General features: G+C 63.0%; 3 protein-coding genes across 4 annotated transcripts; all 3 read left to right on the top strand.

Moving 5' to 3' along the window:
• Positions 1-109: 109 nt before the first annotated feature.
• Positions 110-9140, top strand: SPAG5 (sperm associated antigen 5). Its single transcript, XM_059866025.1, has 23 exons — positions 110-303; positions 477-578; positions 799-2939; positions 3023-3215; positions 3757-3849; positions 3958-4092; positions 4383-4502; positions 4743-4835; positions 4995-5129; positions 5250-5343; positions 5426-5519; positions 5606-5687; positions 6126-6259; positions 6553-6718; positions 6872-7061; positions 7173-7244; positions 7389-7512; positions 7775-7886; positions 8085-8165; positions 8250-8393; positions 8542-8616; positions 8803-8883; positions 8963-9140. Exons 1-23 carry the CDS (start codon positions 280-282, stop codon positions 9068-9070), a joined length of 4593 nt encoding a protein of 1530 aa, XP_059722008.1. The 5' UTR covers positions 110-279; the 3' UTR covers positions 9071-9140.
• Positions 9141-11032: 1892 nt separating this feature from the next.
• ALDOC (aldolase, fructose-bisphosphate C) lies at positions 11033-14881 on the top strand. The gene is made up of 9 exons (XM_059865772.1): positions 11033-11162; positions 12089-12211; positions 12297-12508; positions 12600-12654; positions 12743-12903; positions 13402-13485; positions 13564-13738; positions 13819-14018; positions 14390-14881. Exons 2-9 carry the CDS (start codon positions 12100-12102, stop codon positions 14483-14485), a joined length of 1095 nt encoding a protein of 364 aa, XP_059721755.1. The 5' UTR covers positions 11033-11162; positions 12089-12099; the 3' UTR covers positions 14486-14881.
• A 443-nt stretch (positions 14882-15324) lies between these two features.
• On the top strand, positions 15325-19337 carry PIGS (phosphatidylinositol glycan anchor biosynthesis class S). 2 transcript variants are annotated; one of them, XM_059865770.1, is made up of 12 exons: positions 15325-15413; positions 15514-15653; positions 15727-15838; positions 16288-16377; positions 16514-16605; positions 16745-16943; positions 17233-17375; positions 17457-17571; positions 17742-17887; positions 18007-18107; positions 18447-18657; positions 18741-19337. In XM_059865770.1, exons 1-12 carry the CDS (start codon positions 15374-15376, stop codon positions 19014-19016), a joined length of 1665 nt encoding a protein of 554 aa, XP_059721753.1. In that variant the 5' UTR covers positions 15325-15373; the 3' UTR covers positions 19017-19337. The 2 variants fall into 2 exon arrangements, with proteins under 2 accessions (XP_059721753.1, XP_059721752.1); XM_059865769.1 differs by having other exon boundaries at positions 16496-16605.
• Positions 19338-19533: the final 196 nt, after the last annotated feature.

The following is a 19533-nucleotide window of genomic DNA, read 5'->3' as shown; positions in this document are numbered from 1 at the left end:
GACGAAGCCACGCCCATTCATCCGCCCATCACCGGCCGTGGCCCCGCCCCAACGGTCGCCCCGCGGGGCGACGCGCGCGCGGCGCAGCCAATCAGAGCCGCGCGTGGTTTTCAAACCGGCGGCGCGCGGGCGGTGGCGGGCCCGGACCGGGAACCAGGGCCGAGACCGAGACCAGCCCCACCCGGCGGGCCCGGAGCCCAGACCGGGAGCGGGGCCGAGGTTGAGAGCTACTGCAGCCGTAGTCGAGACCGGGAGCGGGGCCGGGAGCATTGCCGGGCCATGCAACGCGCCAAGACCCCCGCCGTGAGTGCGGGCTGCAGTGGGGTCGGGTTTGGACGTTCCGGTGGGGCGGCGGGGCCAGCCCCGAGGAGGGTCCCCGGGGGGGTGGCGGGTCCCGTGCGGTCCCGGTATCTGTGTGTGTGTGGTGGGGGGGAGCTGCCGGTGCTGCCGCCGGTGACCCTCCGGTTCCCCGCCAGGCGCAGAAGCGGCCCCGGCGCGCCCCACTGCAGGAACTGCAGCTGCAGTCGGGCGCCGACCGGACCAGCCTGACCCCCCTGCTCCGCCGGCTGCGGCTCAAGGTCGGTGTGCGGGAATAACGAACGGGACGGGCCGGGTAACGGGGAGGGCTGCGGTGTACCGGAACCGGGAATGTTGGGCGGGTGGGTGGTGCTGGCGCAATGGGAGGACGGGCGTATTTCCTGCATGGGGGAAATGGGGACACTGGGGCAAATGGCTGCGGGTGCAGGGGGAAAGGGCAGGGCTGCCCTGACCCCCCTTTCCCCCTAAAATGTCCTGTAGGACTGTGCCACACCAGTGTCCTGTGCCCGGGGCCCCCGCAGCAGCATCACCACGGTCCCTCGCACCCCAGGACCCCCGCGAAGTGCTACTATGGGCCCCCCCAGCAGCACCACCTCGGTGCCTTGCACCCTGGAGCCCACCATTTTGGCGTCCCCCAGGACCTCCACCTGCGACCTTGGGACTCCCATTCTTAAGCCTGGTGCCGCTGAGGCCCCCAGCAATGCCACCCTTATTCCTGGTGCTTTGGAGACCTCCAGCAGCCCCAGCCCAGAGGCCCCTGGCAGTCCTGTCCCAGTGTCCAGCACGCCAGAGCTCCCTGACAACACCATGTCAGCCCCTCTGTGCAGTCCAGTACTGGGACCCAGCACCTCAGAGCCCCCCAGCAGCACTGTGCCAGCCTCTGTGTGCAGCTCCATCCCAGTGCCCAGCACCCCAGAGCCCTCAAGCAGCACCATTCCAGTTCCCCAGTGCAGCTCCATCCCTGCGCCCAGCACCCCAGAGCCCTCCAGAAGCACTGTGCCAGCCTCTGTGTGCAGCTCCATCCCAGTGCCCAGCACCCCAGAGCCCTCCAGCAGCACCATTCCAGTTCCCCAGTGCAGCTTCATCCCTGCTCTGAGCACCCCAGAACCCTCCAGCAGCACTGTGCCAGTCTCCCTGTGCAACTCCATCCCGGTGCCCAGCACCCCAGAGCCCTCCAGCAGCACCATTCCAGTTCCCCAGTGCAGTTCCATTCCAGTGCCTGGCACCCCAGAGCCCTCCAGCAGCACTGTGCCAGCCTCTGTGTGCAGCTCCATCCCGGTGCCCAGTACCCCAGAGCGCTCCAGCAGCACCATTCCAGTTCCCCTGTGCAGCTCCATCCTAGGATCCAGCACCCCAGAGTGCCCTGGCAACACCGTGCCAGTCTCCCCGTGCAGTTCCATCCCAGTGGCCAGCATCTTGGAGTCCCCTGGCAGCACCATGTGCAGCCTTGTCCTGGGGCCCTGCACTCTGGAATCCCCTGGCAGCACCACCCCAGGGCTCCCCAACATTATGAGCTCGGTGTCTTGCAACCCAAACTCTCCAGGCAGCTCTGCTCTACCCCCCTGCAGCTCTGGGTCCCCTGGCAATGCCAGCATAGCCTCCTGCACCCCAGGGCCCCCTGGCACCAGCTCCACTCCCCAGAAGACTCCCTTCCGCAGGTGGCGAGCAGCACCTCCAGACTTTTCCTGCAGCTCTGTGGCCTCTGAGCCCCCATCTACAAATGGGAGTGCTGATCATCTGCATTGCCAAGGCACCCCTGAGGGAGCCGAGTTCCCTGCCCCTGTCTCTCCAGAACAGAGCCCACCTGGTCTCTCTGCCATCGAGGCAAGTGGGTTGGAGCCTGCTGGGTCTGAAGCCACTGTCACCCCTGTCACCTCGCCTGAATCAACCCTGGGTACGGTGTCCTGGACGTTACCACTGGTGTGGCTGGAGAAAACCCTCAACACCTCGTTCCTGGTGGAATCCCTGAGGCACAGCCTGCCCCTCCGCAAGCTACAGCAGGATGCCAGCAGCAGTGTCACCCCTGTGCCCACTGCAGTCGCCAACACCAGCACGACCCCTGTACCAACTGTGGTCACTGGCACCAGCACAACCCCTGTGTCAACTGTGGTCACTGGCATCAGCACAACCCCAGTGCCCACCATGGTCACTGGCACCAGCATAACCCCTGTGCCCACTGTGGTTGCTGGCACTGGCACAACCCCCGTGCCGACTGTGGTCACTGGCACCAGCATGACCCCTATATCCACTGTGGTTGCTGGCACCAGCACAACCCCAGTGCCCACTGCAGTCGCTGGCACCAGCACAACCCCTGTGCCCACTGTGGCCGCTGGCACCAGCACAACCCCAGTGCCAACTGTGGTCACTGGCACCAGCATGACCCCCGTGCCAACTGTGGTTGCTGGCACCAGCACAACGCCAGTGCCCACCACAGCCATTGGAACCAGCATGACCCCAGTGCCCTCTACAGCCACGGGCACCAGCATGACCCCGGTGCTCTCCATGGCCACTGGCACCTTCATGACACCTCGGGACGTGTGGGAGAGGAGCATGAACACATCCAGGGGAAGCCTCCCCTGTGCCAAGGACAGTGCTGCGGAAACAGACTCCCTGCTCTGGCAGTAAGTATGAGGACATGTCCCCCTGGGTGGGGCTGTGGCACCTGTGGGCTGTCCTTGCCCTAAACCCCTCTCTTTGTCCCCAGCTGTCCCCGGGAGCAGCTGAAGACCCTGCCACGGGCAGAGCTGGAGGGGAGGCTGGAGAGCACCCTCATCATCATCGAGGCCCTCTCGCTGCAGCTGCGTGACTGGCAGGAGAGCCAGCAGCTGCGGCCTGACGTGGGGCCGGCCAAGCAGAGGGACGCGCTCACACAGACGGACACCACCCACCCCGAAGGGGTAAGAGTCCTCTCCAAAGTGATGCCACCCTGTCCCCTGCAGCCTCAGTGGGTGCTGTGACAGTGTCCTTGTGCCGCTGGCAAGACAGTGACCCTGTCTGGGTTGGTGGAGTGGAAGTAAAGCGCGGCTGCTGCATCACGCGCCGGGTGCGGCATTATCATGCCCGGATCAACCTGCTGAGTCTGCTGGATTTGAACCCTCATGGGGGGAAACATCCCTGGTGCACATGGCAGGAGGAGGGGAGGTGTCATGGCTGGCCGGCTCTCGCTGGCCCCAGGGTGGAGCAGGGCTGGTACAAAGTGCCCTCTGCTCTGGTGGATGCCCTTGGGAGGAGGAGATCTACGGGCAGCTCTGCCTCAAGCTGTGGAGGAAAGCAGAGGCTGTGCAGTGGCAGTGGAGTGGGATCTGCAGCTGGAGCTGGGTGCCTGGTGACTGTCACTGGCCATGAGTGTGCCAGATCTCAGCCACACAGGGCACACGTATCCCCCTGGTGCTGCCTGTGCCAGCTGCCATAAGACCAGTGTCCTTGTCCCTTCCCCAGAGCACCTGGAGCAGCCAGAGCCTCCTGTTCTGGGGCCTCGCGGATGCTGCTTTTCGCAGCTTGCAGGATGAGCAGGGAGCCCTCGCGCAGGAGGTGAGCTCCACACATCCCTCTGCTTCCCCTTTCCCCTGGGTTCTGGGAGACCTGTTGGCACTCACAGCAGCTGTACCCGGTGCCTTACGGTGCTGTCACCTCTCACAGAGGGAGCAGGAGAGGACCCTGGTGTCCCAGTGCCAGGCTGTGCTTGAGAGTGCTCCCAGCAAGGTGCAGAGCTGCCTGGAAGAGCGGGATGCCATCAGGCAGCGAGTGGATGAAGCTCTACGAGCTAAGGATCAGGTGAGGGGGTAGCTGTTGTGGGATCAAGGCAGTCTCAGCTGTCCTCATGCCTTCTGTGGGGCATCCTGCATCTCTACCCACTTCTGGGAATGAGAATCTCCCTGGCATCCCAGAGGAAGAAAATCCCAATGTGGAAGGCAAGAAGTGCTGTGTGCTGGAGCCCTCTGGATGTATTTTTGGCGTGGGTTGTGCCCCCCTGGGAGCAGGAATCCTAGGCTGGTGCAGGGACGGCTCCTGGGAGTTTCCCCATGTGTGACAGCGTGGCTGGAGCAGCATCCTCTCCTCTGCAGGGATATCTCTTCCTGGAGGCTTTCTGTGCCCATGCCAGTGCCCAGATCAGTGCCCGTGACCAGAGCCTGGCCTCCCAGCAAGAGCTGAGCACGCTGCTGGCCCAAGCCATCAACCTGCAGGTATTGAGTGTGGTGCTATCCCCAGCTACCCCACACTGGATCAGGGTCTGGAAGGGCATTGCCACATCCTGAGCTTGGGTGATGGTCTGTGATGGGCTTGGGTTCACCAGAGGTTTTCTGGTGCTGCTGCTGGGAAGCTGCTGCAGATTTGGCCTCAGGGCTGGTACTTGCCTCCCTTCATGGCCATTAAATATGGCTTTTCTACCACGGCAGTGCTGACTCATTCCTCCTACCCTACAGGCATCCCTGTCTGCCGAGGCGCAGTCTTTCCGGGAATTCTTAGATGCCACCTTTGAAAATCTGGAGAAGGAAAGGAGGGCCCTGGATGAGGAGGTGAGGGGGGTCCCCTGGGGGCCCAGCCCCTCACTGCCCTGCCAGTGCTCTGTGCCCTCGTTGCCATGACCTGTGTGTCCCTGGTCACACAGCCGGACAGTGCACCAGTGCCACAGCAGTGCCATGCTGAGCTCTGCCTGGTTCTGTCTCCCTTCCCAGCGGGAGCAGATGAGGGCCCTGGTGTCCCAGTCCCATGCCCTATTGGAGCATGTGCCTGGCAAGCTGCAGAGCTGCCTGGAGGAGCTGGCTGCCGCACGGGAACAAGCAGAGGAAGCCCTTCAAGCCAAGGAGGAGGTACAGGGGTGCCTCTCAGTGCTCTGAAGTGTCAGAGGCACGGGGTGATTTGGGGCACCCCTTGGTGTGAGAACACCCTAGGGAGAAGAGCACCCCAGAATAAGCACCATGTCTCCACAGGCATCCTGCCAGCTGGAGAAGACCTTGGTGACCCTGCAGGACACAGAGGCTCAGCTGGAGCAGCTGACAGTGGCCTACTCACGCCTGAGCAAAGGTGGGGGTGGGAGACGTGGGGGCTGGAGCTGTCCCATCCCCACTGCCCCATCCTCCCTGGCTGACAGCTCTGTCCCTCGCAGACCTGAACTCTGTGATGATAAATCTGGCCAGCATGGAGCAGGAGCGGGATGCGCTGCAGCAGGAGAACGAGAAGCAGTGGGAAGAGATGGCCCAGTGGGTTTGAGCCCTGATGTCCTGAGCCCCATCCCACCTCTGGCCCCCAAAACACAGCACCCCCTGATCCCATTGCATCCCCTCAGGCTGGCGCAGGAGAAGAACTCCCTGCAGCAGGAGTGCAAGGAGCTGTGCCAGGAGCTGCAGGAGGCCACCGAGTGCCGGGAGGTAGGAGCTGCCTGACCTTGCCTGTGCCATCACGTGCTGCCGGCCCCCACCACAGCCTCTCCTCTCTGGGAAGGCTGGCAGATGGCCAGGAGCAGGATTAGCCCTCCTACGGAGGGGGATGAGCTAGTCAGGGCGGTTGACATCCCGCACGTATCCAGGCTTTTCATCCTGCCCGGCAGGGATTCCCAGGGAGGGGGCTGGGCAGCTCTTGGAGATAATTTTCTTGGAGATAAATTTCCCCTGCAGGCATGGAGCTGTCCCTCAGCCTTTCCTATGTCCCCAGTAAACTGGTTTGTAGGGTTTGGGCTGCTGGGATAAAGCTGTCCCTGATTAGAAACAGCACCCTGAGGCATGGGAGGGTCTGTGCTGGGGGTCCCAATGAGCCCCCTCGGGTCTCTGCTTGGCTGCTCACGACTGTGTCCCTCCACCCTCTTACAGTTCCTGAATCAGGAGAACCAAATGTGCCGCACACAGCTGCTGGAGGTGGAGGCCAGGCTGAACTCCACGCAGGCCACGCTGCAGGAGCGCATCCTGCAGCTCAAGGAGCTGATGGAGTCCCACCAACGCCTGCGGTACTGCCCCACTCACCAGCTCCACTCAAACCCCTCTATTTCTGGGAAATCAAGCCCTTCCTGGGGTGTCAGAGGGGACATTTTGACCATGGTCACTGCTGCACCAGCCAAGTGTAGTGGTCCAGGTGGGTGGGAGAGGCTGTGGGGAAGGCCAGCAGATCCCATCTTGAGGGAAGCTGCCTAAATCTGCGGGATTTGCACCATTGCTAGTTCATGGTGAGAGGCAGGCATGTCCCCATCCCACATCGAGGAAGGGAAATGCTGCTCCTGCTGAGGCTGATGCCATTCCACAGGGAAGAGCAGGCTGCCCTCAGCAAGGAGCTGGACAGCACCAAGGCTGAGCTCCTCAGCTTGCAGACAAAGAGAAATAAAGTTTCTTGGTGCTCCACGGACATTATGGAGAGCAAGATGCGGTTGCAGGAGCTCGCTGACTGCCTCAAGGCTGCTCTGGAAGAGCAGGTAGGAGCCCTGTGCTGGGGACAAGCATGACAGGATGGCCGGGGGGGGGGGGTCACACATCTGTAGCTCTCTGTGGCATGGCTTTGAGACCCTGTGCTTGCTGGGACAGTCACAAGTTGCACTCTGGCACTGTACTCTCTTCCCCCTCTGAAGGATGATGATGCAGCTCCATCGAGAAGCAAAGCCTGGACCCCAGGTCCCCGGACCCCGGGCTGGCAGACCCCACGCCGTGCCTGGACCCCGGCCTTCCGCACCCCGGCCTTCCACACGCCGTCATGCCACACGCCACACCGTGCCAGCAGCTCCTTCGTGGGCAGCGTCCTGAACGCTGTGGCAGGGAAAGGTGAGCTGGCACCCCTCTCTGGGTTTTGGGGAGTCCCGGGATAGGGATTGCTCCCTCCCATGCTGGGGGATGTGCAGGGCTGGGCACAGCTGCTGTCCTCTGCTCTTGCAGATGCCAATGAAACCACCAGAAGTGGGAGTACAGTTGCCAAGGACAAACTTGCATCTTTGTCAAAGGCAATAGGTATGGGGGCTGTCACCCTGTCTGGGACCCTGCTCTGAAGCTGCAGGGCTGCTGTGCAGAGGGATGAGCAGGCATGCCTTCCTTTCTGTGCCCTGGGGCTGATATTCCCTCTGTGTTGCTCATGAGGCTCTTTCCTGCCTGCAGATCCTGAGGACACTCTGCTGGAGAGTGTGAAGGAGCTGAGAGCTGTGGTCTCCAACCTTGCCTTGCTGAGCTCCCGCATCCAGGAACTGGAGCAGAGCGAGTTCAGGGCGCTGCAGATGGAGATGTGAGTTCAGCGTGGGCTCATGTCAAGGGTTGGGCAGGGGCATCACTGTCCTGGGCATGGCCTCTTCTGCAGGCAGCCTGCCTGGGTCTGCCTCTTGCCCCAGCCCTGGATTAGACTTCTCCTGTCATGGCTAGATGGGCTTTTTCCAGCTGGCTGGGCTGGACCAGGTATCTTCTCCCACCACGGGCCCAGGGGCATGCCCAGGAGGGGTTTGATACCTGGTGCTGTGCTTGGCCCTCTCACCACCACTGCCCTCTCCCAGCTCCGACCTGCAGCTCCGCCTGGAGACAATGACAGCTGAGAGCCAGGAGAAGGTGGATGCCCAGGCTGCCACCATTGCCAAGCTGAACAAGGCACTGAGGACCAAGCTTGAGGTAAGCCAGAAGTGGGCCAGCGCTCACCCCAGGGCAGAGCTGAACTGGGACGGGCGCTGATCTAGGACATGGAGAAATCTGGTGATGCCCCATGGGTGCTCCTGGCTTGTCTGACCTCCAACATGAGAAAACCCACTCTGGGTGCTGGGGGTGGCCAGGGCTGGGCACTGCCTGACCCTGCTTCTTCCTCCCTGTCAGACTGAGAAGGAGCTGCAGGACGTGGTGAAACAGCAGGAAGAGAAGATGTTGCAACTCATCGACAAGAGTGGGGAAGTCATGGTGTGTGATGGGGGCATGGGTGGGCATCACCCTGGGGGGCTGCCAGGCACAGGACCCCTCCCAGCATCCCTTTTTCCCCTGTAGAGGCTGAAGGCAGAAGTCTCCGAGCTGAAGCGCTTGCTCCAGCGTGCAGAGACAGAGGCCAAGGTGCTGTGGGAGGAGATGAGGGGCAAGGAGCACCAGGGGGACACTGCCTACGTCCAGGAGCGGGTCATGCTGCGGCGGGAGGTGAGGCCAAGGAGCTGCAGGGCTGAGGGCTCCTCGTGTCACCCCACCATGGACAAGGAGACCTCTTCAGACCTTGCTCCTCCCACCCTTTTCCCCACTTCAGAGCTTTCCCCCACAGGGATCTCAGCAGGGCATGCTCCTTTTGCAGGTGGATAAACTGAGGCTGCTGCTTGTGGAAAAAGAGGATGAGAACATACGGCTCACTGACAAGTACCTGGAGCAGGTATGGGGAGCCTCAAGGGGCTGCCCTGGCTCCAGACATAGAATCAGAATGGTTTGGGTGGGAAGGGACCATAAAGGTTACCTAATTCCAAACCTCCTGACGTGGGCAGGGGTCCCCTCGCCCTTCTGGGCTGGTCCCTGCCCAAATTTGGAGCAGAGTCCTGATGGGCATCTCCCACCACCACAGGTCCGAGGGTTGGAGATGAAGTTCCATCATACCCAGAAAGTGCTGAGGACCCACGAGGAGAAGCAGGAGAAGATAAAAGAGGTGAGATTTAGTTTATTTCTCACCCTTGCTGTGACTGCAACAACACCAACCCAAACACTATTGCTGCTGCTGTCCCCAGGTCCTGTCGGCTCTCCCTGAAGTGGCTCTGGGTTGCCAGGAGCTCCAGAGCCTGCTGCGCTACCTGGGCCTGAAGCCAGCCACCAAGGAAGCTGCTGAGCCGCTATAGCCTGTAGCCTGAAACCTTTCCTGTTGTTAATGTTGTAATTATTTATTGAATAAAGTTGTGTTGGCTTTTACCCTGCCTGCTGTGTGCATTCAGGAAGCTCCTGGTGCTGTGGGTGGGGACAACTTGTCCAGCCTGTGCCGGTTGCTCCTGTTCCGTCACGGGGCTGTGGGCACAGCTCCCTGCCACCCCAGGGCCTCTCCTTCTTGGCGGGGGAAACGTCCCCCCCTCTCTGCCAGTGTTTGCTCTCAATAAGGAACCGCGTTCCCCAGGCTCCCACCCTGTGGCCCCGGCAGCAGCCAGAGTGCCCGGGCTGAGCCAGCTTCCCTCCCCTGCTCCCTGCTCCTCCTCCTGCCCTAGATTCCCTCCCTGCCCTGCTCTGCAGGGGCTTGTCTGGACCCTGCACCCCATCCTGGGGCTGCGGGCATGAGCCTGTTGCGTGGGACTTGTTCCAGAGGTTGGATTCCTCTCCTTATCACAGGGATGGTTCCAGAGGTTGGATCCTGCACCCTCATCACGGGGCTGTGGGCACACGCCTGTTGCACGAGGATGTTTCCCCCTCCCAGCCTGGCTCCAGCACGCAGCATCCCATGGCTCAGCCAGTGCTGGGAGCTCTGCCAGCTCCTGCTCCCAACCCCCCTTGGTCGCTGCTGCTGCATGCAGGGGGGGGCTCCCTTAGGGGCTCCCCAGCTCCCAGCACAGTTCCAATCTCACCTCCCTTCTTCCCTGCGGGGGCAGCTCCGGTGGGATCCCCCTCCCGATGTTCCTGACCCCACGGATGCTCCCCACCGCCATGGGGACCACGCGGCACCCTCCCTCCCCTGCGATGGCCCAAAAATAGCACCACTCCAACAGGTGCTCCGGTTTTTAATGGCCTCTTTCTCCTGCCCAAGGGGGATGGAAATCACCTTCCCCTGCCCTCTGCCACAGCCGTGCCGCTCTGTGTGGGGCGGGTGCCGTGACACGTGGGGCGCTGGCACCGATTTATCTACCTGGGAAATGTTTGGGGCTGTGCCTCCATGTCCTGGGTGCGTGGGTGGCTCGTGGGGAAACAGTGCTCTCTGCTCCCTGGCCCTGCCTTCTTCCCTGCCCTGTGACCCCGTGGGGTCGGGTACAGCCTCCCGAGGTGCAAGGCTGGCAGTGGGGGGCCCCGGCTCTGGCATGAAGGAAGATGTGCTCCCTTCCCTGGATCAGGGCCACGCAGGGCGGCTGAGCCTCCTTTTACGGCGGGATTCAGCACAGCGGGGCCCTGGCAGCCGTCCCCGTGGGGCGAGTGGGGACACTGGTTTTGTCCCTGTGCCGGCTCCGGGTGGTTTTTTAGGGGGGTTGGTCTCCTAAAAAGGTGGGTTATCCCCACCCTGTCCTGGAGGATCTGGGGCTCAGTGCTGCTGGCTTCTGGGCACAGAGGTGACCTAGATGTGGTATCCTGCACAGTAACAGTGACCCCAGCCTGGGGCTGGCACAAGGGGGTCCCTGGCCCAGGGGTGATGAAGGGAACGCCTATTTTTATATAATAGTGGAAATAGGGGGCACAGCCTGGGCGTGGCACGGAGGGATCGCTGTCCTTAGTTGGTAGTAGCAATAGGGGGGCACAGCAGGGTCCCCAGCAGCAGCAGGGGGCTGTCAGAGGTCCCTGCCCATAACCAAGCAGGGGTGGTGGGGCAGAGGGGTCTCCAGCAGCAACTGGAGATGGCACAGTGGAGTGCCTGAGTGGCATGAGGGGACCTTCCCATGACAAGGGGTGACTCAGCTGTGTCCCTGGGCGGCGGCAGGGGGGGCACAGAGGGGTCCCCATCACCAGCAAGGCGTTGCAAAGGGGTAATACAGTGGGGTCCCCAGCCCGGGATTGTCACCTTAGGGCCGCCAGGAGCTCGGGGGTTGTCGCTGGCGGGGGGCACGACCCCGGTGGTGGGGGGGAGGGCCGTAGCCGGCGGGGGGAGCGGGCGGTGGCGGGGGCGGGCCGGGGCGGGGCATGGGGCCGGTCCTGCCCGGTGCCGCCCCGCCGGTCACGTAGCTCTGCGGCACCGCAGCCACATTTACCGCGGGGCCAGAGCGCGCAGCCCGCAGTCCGTACTCGTCGCCGCCGCCCGACACGGTACGGGGGAGCCGGGGGTCGGGGAGAGCCGGGGGGCCGAGGGGTGCTGCTGGGGGAACAGCTCGGGGGTCCCGGCGGCGGGAGGCGGCAGCCCCGCCGAGCCTCCCGGGTGTTTCCGTGGGGTATCCCGGGGGTCGGTCCGCGCTGGGGGGCTCCAGGGCAGAGAGACCCCTGGGCATGGGGGTATTGTGGGTTTGGGGGGAGCCAGGATACTCCTCCTGCGCTGGCGGAGCTCGCGTTTCTACGGTGCCGGCCGGGGCATCGAGCGCCCCGGCTCCTGGGGGCATCACCGGCCCCACGACGGCGCCAGCCCTGGGGTATCGCCATCCTTGGAGTACCCCAAACTTTGGGTACCTCCATCCCTGGGTTGTGCCGCCCTGGGGCGGCTCCGTCCCTCATTCCCGAGCTATTTCCGTCCCCCCGGTATCCCTATCCCCATGTTATCGTCATCGCATGCGTAACCTCCCCGGGAGTTATTCCCGACTATCGAGTATCTCCGTCTCCGGGGTACCCCAAAGTCCGGGTAACTCCAGGCTCAGGTAGAGCCTCCCTGGGGTTTCTCTTTCCCCTTTTCCCGGAGTATTTCCGCCCCCCCAGCACCCCCATCCCCGGGCTGTTTCCGTTCCTCGTGGGGTATTCCCATCCCGAGGGTACCCCCATCCCGGTCCCCTCGTGTCCCGCGTGGGTCCCCGCTGAGCAGCGCTCCCTCAAGATGGCTGGGCTGGGGGCGGGCTGGCAGGCAGCAAAATGGCTGGGAGCTGCCCGGCATCCTCCACGATCCCTGCCACGAGGCTTACACAACGTGCCCTGGCCGGTGGGGTCAGGCTTGCAGCCCCGTGGGGGTCCCGGCTCCCCGGGGAAGGGGCTCTGTGTGGTTTCGGGGTGTCGCCCCGCTGGTGCGTGACTCAGTCCCCGTCCGCTCGCAGCCACCGCCACCATGACGCACCAACACCCCGCGCTGACGGCCGAGCAGAAGAAGGAGCTGTCGGACATCGCGCAGCGGATCGTGGCCCCGGGGAAGGGCATCCTGGCAGCCGATGAGTCCGTAGGTCAGTTTGGGGGGGGGAAAATCTGTCCTGCCACCCCTTTTCCCCACTCTGGATGGAGGCTGACGAGGGTGCTGGGTGCCTGCAGGGAGCATGGCCAAGCGCCTCAACCAGATTGGGGTGGAAAACACGGAGGAGAACCGCCGGCTGTACCGCCAGATCCTCTTCAGTGCCGACAGCCGGGTGAAGAAATGCATCGGGGGCGTCATCTTCTTCCACGAGACCATGTACCAGAAGGCTGATGACGGCACCCCCTTCGTCCAGATGATCAAGGACAAGGGCATCGTTGTGGGCATTAAGGTGTGGGGGGTGTCCTGGTGGGTTTGTGGGGTGCTGAGGGTGCTTGGGGGGTGCTGGTGAGGCTCAGCGCTGCCTTCCTCTCATTCCACAGGTGGACAAGGGTGTTGTACCTCTGGCTGGGACTGATGGCGAGACCACCACGCAGGGTATGTGTTGCAGGGGCTTTGGGGTGTGGAGCCAGGGGGTTTGAGGCCATGGGATTTGTGGCTCTGGGGCTGACGTGCTGCCCCCCAGGTCTGGATGGGCTGTGGGAGCGCTGTGCCCAGTACAAGAAGGACGGGGCAGACTTTGCCAAGTGGCGCTGCGTGCTGAAGATCAGTGAGCACACTCCCTCTGCTCTTGCCATCATGGAGAACGCCAACGTCCTGGCCCGCTATGCCAGCATCTGCCAGCAGGTATGTGCCTGCTGCCATCGTCAGTGATGCCATCGTCGACAGTGATGGTAGGATGGGTATTGACTCGTGTGGGCAGGTATTGCCCCACGGGGGTGGGCACGCATCTGTGAGGCTCAGCACTGCGCCTGTGCAGTGCTGATGATCCCTGGGGATCATCCCCAGCGGCTGGACATAACCCGTGTTGGGTAACACCTCACGTGGGTGGACATGGGGCATTGCCCCGTGGCATGGGCATCACCCATAGGGTCAGGCATCAATCCATGGGGCCAGGCGTTGCTACGTGCACCTCACAAACCTGGACATTACCCCATAGGGCTGAGAACTGACCCTCCCAGCTTGGGCATCCCCCCATGGGGCTGGGAATCACCGCCAAGGGGGGCCTTGAGCCTCGAGGCTGAGCATTGATCTGTAGGAGTGAGCGTTGTCCCACGTAGCCATGGGGCTGAGGGGTGCCCAAGGACATCACTGTGATGGCATCTGCTGTTGTGCTGTTTGCAGAACGGCATTGTGCCCATCGTGGAGCCAGAGATCCTGCCTGATGGTGACCACGATCTCAAGCGGTGCCAGTACGTGACAGAGAAGGTGAGTGGTGGGGTGGCAGCAGGGCGGGCACCGTGCTGTGCCATGCCAGGGAGACTCCATGCTGCCTGTCCTCCCCAGGTGCTGGCAGCTGTCTACAAGGCACTGAGCGACCACCACATCTACCTGGAGGGAACCCTGCTGAAGCCCAACATGGTGACCCCTGGGCACTCCTGCCCCACCAAGTACAGCCCGGAGGAGATCGCCATGGCCACTGTCACCGCTCTGCGCCGCACCGTGCCCCCAGCCGTGCCAGGTACCAGCTGTGGCACGTGGCAGAGACCAGGAGAGTGATACCCTGTGTCCCCTCCTGTGCTATAACCCTGCTCTCCACAGGTGTCACCTTCCTGTCTGGGGGTCAGAGTGAGGAGGAGGCTTCCATCAACCTCAATGCCATCAACACGTGCCCGCTGGTGCGGCCATGGGCCCTCACCTTCTCCTACGGGCGGGCGCTGCAGGCGTCAGCGCTCAGCGCCTGGCGCGGACAGAAGGACAATGCTGATGCTGCCACTGAGGAGTTTGTCAAGCGTGCAGAGGTGATGGGGGTGGCCCTCCTGGGAGGGGAGTGCCAAGGCCTGGGAAGGTGGGGACACCGAGGACTGTGTGCCCATGGGAGGAGGGGTGGCTGAGGATTATGTCCCACAGGCTGAGAGAAAACACCAAGGGCTGTGCCCTGTAGGATGCCAAGGACCATGGTCCCCATGGAAGGGACACAGTTCTGTCTCTGTGGGGGGATATTGAGAGCTGTGTTCCCACAGGGGAATGATGGGTGCCAATGGCCACATCCCTGGGCTCTGCTCCCCAGGTGTCCCCATGAGCTGGGGGACCCTGAAGGCTGTGTCCCCAGTGACTTGGGGACTTTGAGTGACACCCCAAGTGTGACCACTGACCTTTCCTTCCCTCGCAGGTGAACGGGCTGGCAGCGCTGGGCAAGTACGAGGGCAGCGGGGACGACTCGGGGGCCGCCGGGCAGTCCCTCTACGTGGCCAACCACGCGTACTGAGCCCCGGCCGGGCACCCCACCGGCCCCGGCCCCCGCCCCGGCCCCTCCCCGCCACCGCTCACACCCCGCTTCCACCCCAGCCGCCCAGGGGAGCCGCCACGCGGGGAGGGGAAGGGGAGAGCGCCCCGCGGGATGTCCGCAGATGGAGTGGGGGGTCCGGCTCAGCCGGGCTCTGGGGGGAGCCACCCGGGTGCCCCTTTGGCCGGGGGCTCCGGCCGGGCCGTGAGGGGAGGAGGGCAGGCCGCGTGGGGGGCAGGAGGGGAGGCCTGGGGGTGCCCCTGCCCTGCCGTAGCTTTGCAGTCCTGGTCGCTGCCGCCCTTGGGGCGCCTGTGTTGTGTTCGCCGTGTGCACCCCGTGTACCAAATAGCCTAACAACGAATAAATGGTAGAGACAGCGCTGTGCCGCCTCTTTCCTCGCCGCGGGGCACGCGGGAACCCTTGTCCCCCCACCCTCTCTGTCCCTCCGCCCTCTCCGGGCATCACCGGCTGCGTGTTGTGCTCACTTACGCAATGAGCTGAGCTGGGTCTCAGCCTTCCCATACTCATCGTGAGGTTCCGTGAGCTTGGCGCGGGATGGGCGGGCTCCCCCTAAGGGCGATGGGGCGGGTGAGGAGCTCCTGTCCCCTCTCTCCGTGTCACCCGCCCGGTCCCGGTACACGGCGCTGCTCCGGTGCCCACGGGAGGCGACGCCACCTGTCCCTCCGCGGCACTCGTAAAGGGCAAAGCTCACCGCCTCACGGCCGATGTGTGATCTGATTGGTTCCACTGCCCGCCCGTCTGTGCCGCCGCGCGGCGCACCCCGCGCCCATTGGGTGTTTTAGGTATTCTGAGCCCTGATTGGCTGGGCTGACGTAGGGCACGCCCCCCCGGCTGGGCCAGGAAGTGAAGATGGTGGCGGCGGCGGCGGCGATGGCGGCGGATGAGGCAGGTACTGGCGGGTGTGGATGCTTGGTGTTTGTTCGCTGTCTCCCGGCTCCCCGACCTCGGTCCCCGGGGAGCCGGGCCGGTGCTGAGCGCTGTTCCCGCAGAGCGGGCGCGGGGCCGGCGCGCCGCCCTGTCCTTCGCGACCATCGCCGTGGTGCTGGGACTGCCACTGTGGTGGAAAACGACCGAGACCTACCGCGCTGCCCTGCCCTACACGGACATCGATGGGCTCGGCCAGCAGCCGGTGAGCACCGGGCGGGCCCGGGGGCGGCGGCTCTAGGAGCTCGGGAGCCCGGGCTGACGCTGCCCCTGTGCAGGTTCAGCTGGTGGTGCCCATGGCCGTGGTCTTCGCCCCGGGGTCGGTGCCCGGGGACTTGCCGAGGCCGCTGCCCTTCAGGGACGTGCAGGAGATGGAGATTTCCGTGAACCGTGAGAGACCCCCTGTCTGTCCCTGCCCCGTCTGCTCCTCACGGGTGGCCTCGTCCTTTTGTCGGGGTCCCAACCTGCCCATGGCTTCCCTCCCGTGCAGCCCGGAGCTCCCCGGACCCCGAGCCCCATTCACCAACATCACCCTGCCCTGAGCTGGCAGTGCAGGGAGCAGGGGTGGGAAAATGTGGTCCCAGGGTGCTGCAGGGAAGGGACCAGCTCCATTGCCTGGGAATGGGGACGATGGAGCCCTCGGAGGGTGGGATGTGTCTGGCTGGTGTGGGGCTGTCTCAGTACCGGTGTAGTGCTACATCCCATAGTGGTTCATCCCACTGGTACCCAAAGGACATCATGCCTTGTATCCCCCTGGGGTTGTCCCTTGTCCCTGTGAGCACCAGGCTCCTGTGAGGGGCCTGGGATCAGCAGATTCACTCAGGTTTTCTGCCCCTCAGTGAGAACCAGCGTCACGTCCCGCTATGAGATGCGCTATCGCAGCACCACAGCTCAGGAGGAGGCAGCACTGGCTGCAGCTACTGCACGAGGTACTGGAGCAGGGAGTTGCTGGGGAGCTCTTTTTCCTGAGGCTGACACAGCAGAGAACACACTTTGCTTTGTGTCAGAGTGAGACAGGGATTGGAGTGAAATTCCCAACCCTGCCAGTGCTTCTATCTTCCCCAGAGGCTGATGCTGCTCTATACCCGCTGCAGGACACCACCTTGGGCTCTCTGACCATGTACGTGGTCCCTGAAACCTCCTCTCTCCTGCCTCAGGTAGGGAGCAGCACCCTGTGGTGCCAGCCTTTGTGAGCCTCACCCCTGGGAGGTGGCACGTGTCACAGGTGGCTGTCACAGGTGGCACTGTGCTGTTCTCAGGGTGCTGCTCCCGCCCCTCACCCCGTGCTATCCCCAGGGCATCAATGTCTATGTGGGGAAGCACCGCAGCGCCCTGGTGAGGGCTGGGGGTGGCCTGGCTGCCCTGCAGGCCCGGCTGCGGGAGGTGACACAGGTGATGTCCTTCACGGCCAGCTCCATCGCCGCCGCCCTCTCGGACCGCGTGCCCGACGGGCAGCTGGGCCCCGACGCACGGCGCAACCTGAAATCCAGCCTGGGTACGGATCCTCCATCCCTGCTCCCTGGGCTGGGAAAGCCTTCTGCTCCTGGGGAAGATGTTCCCAGGCCTCAGGAAACCTTCTTCTCCTGGGGAAGGTGCCATTCCTGCTCTACTTGTGGCATCCCTGGATGTCTTCCGGGCTAACAGACCCCTTTGCCTGTAGCAGTTGTTTTGTTCTGTTGGTGTCACCTCACACTGGGGTGGGCCAGGGAGGAGGGGACAAGCCCTGCTGCTCTTGGGAGCTCTGTCACAGCCTCGGTGGCTCACAGGCTGCGGGGTCCTTGTAGGATATGAGATCACCTTCAGCCTGCTGAACCCTGACCCCAAGTCCCACACCGTGGACTGGGACATCGAGGGGGCTGTGAACCGCTTCGTGAAGCCCGTCCTGGACAAACTGAGCTTGGTGGCCAATTTTTCTGTGGATTCACAGGTGAGGGCTGGGAGAGATGGTGGGGAAAGTCCAGCCCTTACCTCCCTGGGGTGCACTTCTCTGTCCCTTGTGTGCCTGCAGATCCTGTACTACGCTGTCCTAGGAGTGACACCACGCTATGACAAGGAGTCCTCCAGCTTCCTCCTGAGTGCTCACAGCCTCCCACACGTCATCAACCCCGTGGAGGCCCGGCTGGGTGAGCACTGTGCTCGTGGCTCACTGGGATCTGTCTCATGGGACCATGGCTCCCTTTCCCCCCAGCCCATGTGAGAGCTGCTGGGGTGGCTGTGAAGGAGGAGCTGGGCTGTGGGCTGCTCTTGCTGTCCCTGCCAGCCACAAGAGTTCTGTGACTCTGTCCCACTGCAGGCTCCAGTGCTGCCTCACTCTACCCTGTGCTGAACTTCCTGCTCTATGTGCCAGAGCGCTCCCACTCCCCTCTGTACATCCAGGACAAGGATGGAGCCCCAGTGAGCACCAACGCCTTCCACAGCCCTCGCTGGGGTGGCATCATGGTATGGGAACCGTGGAGGTGCTGGCAGTGCTGGGATAAGGTGGTGGCTCCCCTTTCCCAGCTGGTGACCCTGTTGGCCCTGGGGCCCTGGCTATGCCTCATTAACATGCATTCCCACAGGTTTACAATGTTGAAGCCCCTGCTTCCCCCCAAGCCTCCCTCCCTCTGCATGTGGATGTGGACATGGCACGAGTGATGGAGGTTTTCCTGGCCCAGCTCCGGTGAGGATGTGCTCTTCCCTCCCTAGGCCTCTGTGGAAATCAGTGGGGTCAGAACAGGCTGTACCCAAACAGCTTGTTCACTCCTCCCTCTGTGGGCTCTGGGAGGCTGAGGGTGGCTCTTTGTGGCCTTCGAGGTGCTGGCTACTGGCCATCACTGCTCTATGGCCAGGGATGCTGGCACATCTCCCATTTCCTTAGATAGGAGGCTTGGCTTATCATGCCACACATCCAGGAGACAATTAGGCAGGACTGGGACTAAACACAACAGGGAAGAAGAGCAGGGAGCTAATGGGAATGAAGGCTTCTGATGTGGGCTGGGACCATCCCTTCTACTCCCAGGTTACTCTTTGGGCTGTCTCGGGAAGAGGTGCCCCCCAAGTTCCTGCTGGAAAACCCAGGGAATGAAGGGCTGGCTGACTGGGAGCTGGACCACCTGCTGTGGGCCCACACCGTGGAGAACATCGCCACCGTGTCCACCACCCTGACCTCGCTGGCCCAGCTCCTGGACAAGATCGGGAACATCGTCATCAAGGATGATGTTGCCTCTGAGGTGGGGCTGGGGAGCAGAGGGGGCTGAGTGTCCCTGTTGCCCTCCCTGGCCAGGGACTGACCCTTGGTGTTGTTCCCACACAGGTGTACCGGGCAGTGGCCTCAGTGCAGAGCGCTGTGACCGAGCTGTCCCTGGGCCACCTGCTTGCAGCTTTCCAGGCCAGCAAGGAGGCTGTCACCTGCTCGGAGAGGGCCTTCTTTGACCCGTCTCTCCTCCATCTCCTCTACTTCCCTGACGACCAGAAATTTGCCATCTACATCCCGCTCTTCCTGCCTATGGCTGTCCCAATTCTCCTGTCCCTGGCCAAGATTGTCCGGGAGACCAGGCTGCGTAAGAAGGAGCCCACCAAGATGGACTGAGCAATGGTGCCCTGCCTTGGGGCTGTCCCCACCCCGTGGGGTGGTATTGTCACAGACTCATGGCCCAGAAAGGCACCCCAGGGTCGGTCCAGGCCTGGCAGCTTGGCTTGGGTGTGCCAGGGCCAGGATGCAGGAGTGGGAAGAGAGGCTGCTTTGGGAAGTGGGAAGGGGTCTCAATTTGGGTGCTGAGCCCTCCTGCACCCACAGAGGCAGAGAGGGGAGGGAGGGTGCTGTCTTTGTGCACCCCCAGCTTGGTGCTGTATTCAGAAGAAGCTGCTGTGTAAATAAAGAACCCCCTGTTCTCTGGGGGGCTGATATGGGGCTGTGTGACCCTCCTTTAGCCATCTGGGGGGTACCTATTGCCCTGCCTTCCCCTGGCCCAGCTTTCCTGCCCCACTGCACTGCTTTATGGGCTCTGGCTCCTGTCATATGGGTATTTAGCCAAAAATACTTGGTTGGGGAGGGGGAACAGTTCCTGGGTGGTGCAGTTCCTGGAGCCCATCCTGTCCATGGGTGC

Source organism: Haemorhous mexicanus, chromosome 22 (genome assembly GCF_027477595.1).
Source record: "Haemorhous mexicanus isolate bHaeMex1 chromosome 22, bHaeMex1.pri, whole genome shotgun sequence".
Lineage (NCBI taxonomy): Eukaryota > Metazoa > Chordata > Aves > Passeriformes > Fringillidae > Haemorhous > Haemorhous mexicanus.
This window is presented reverse-complemented; position numbering and strand designations above follow the sequence as displayed.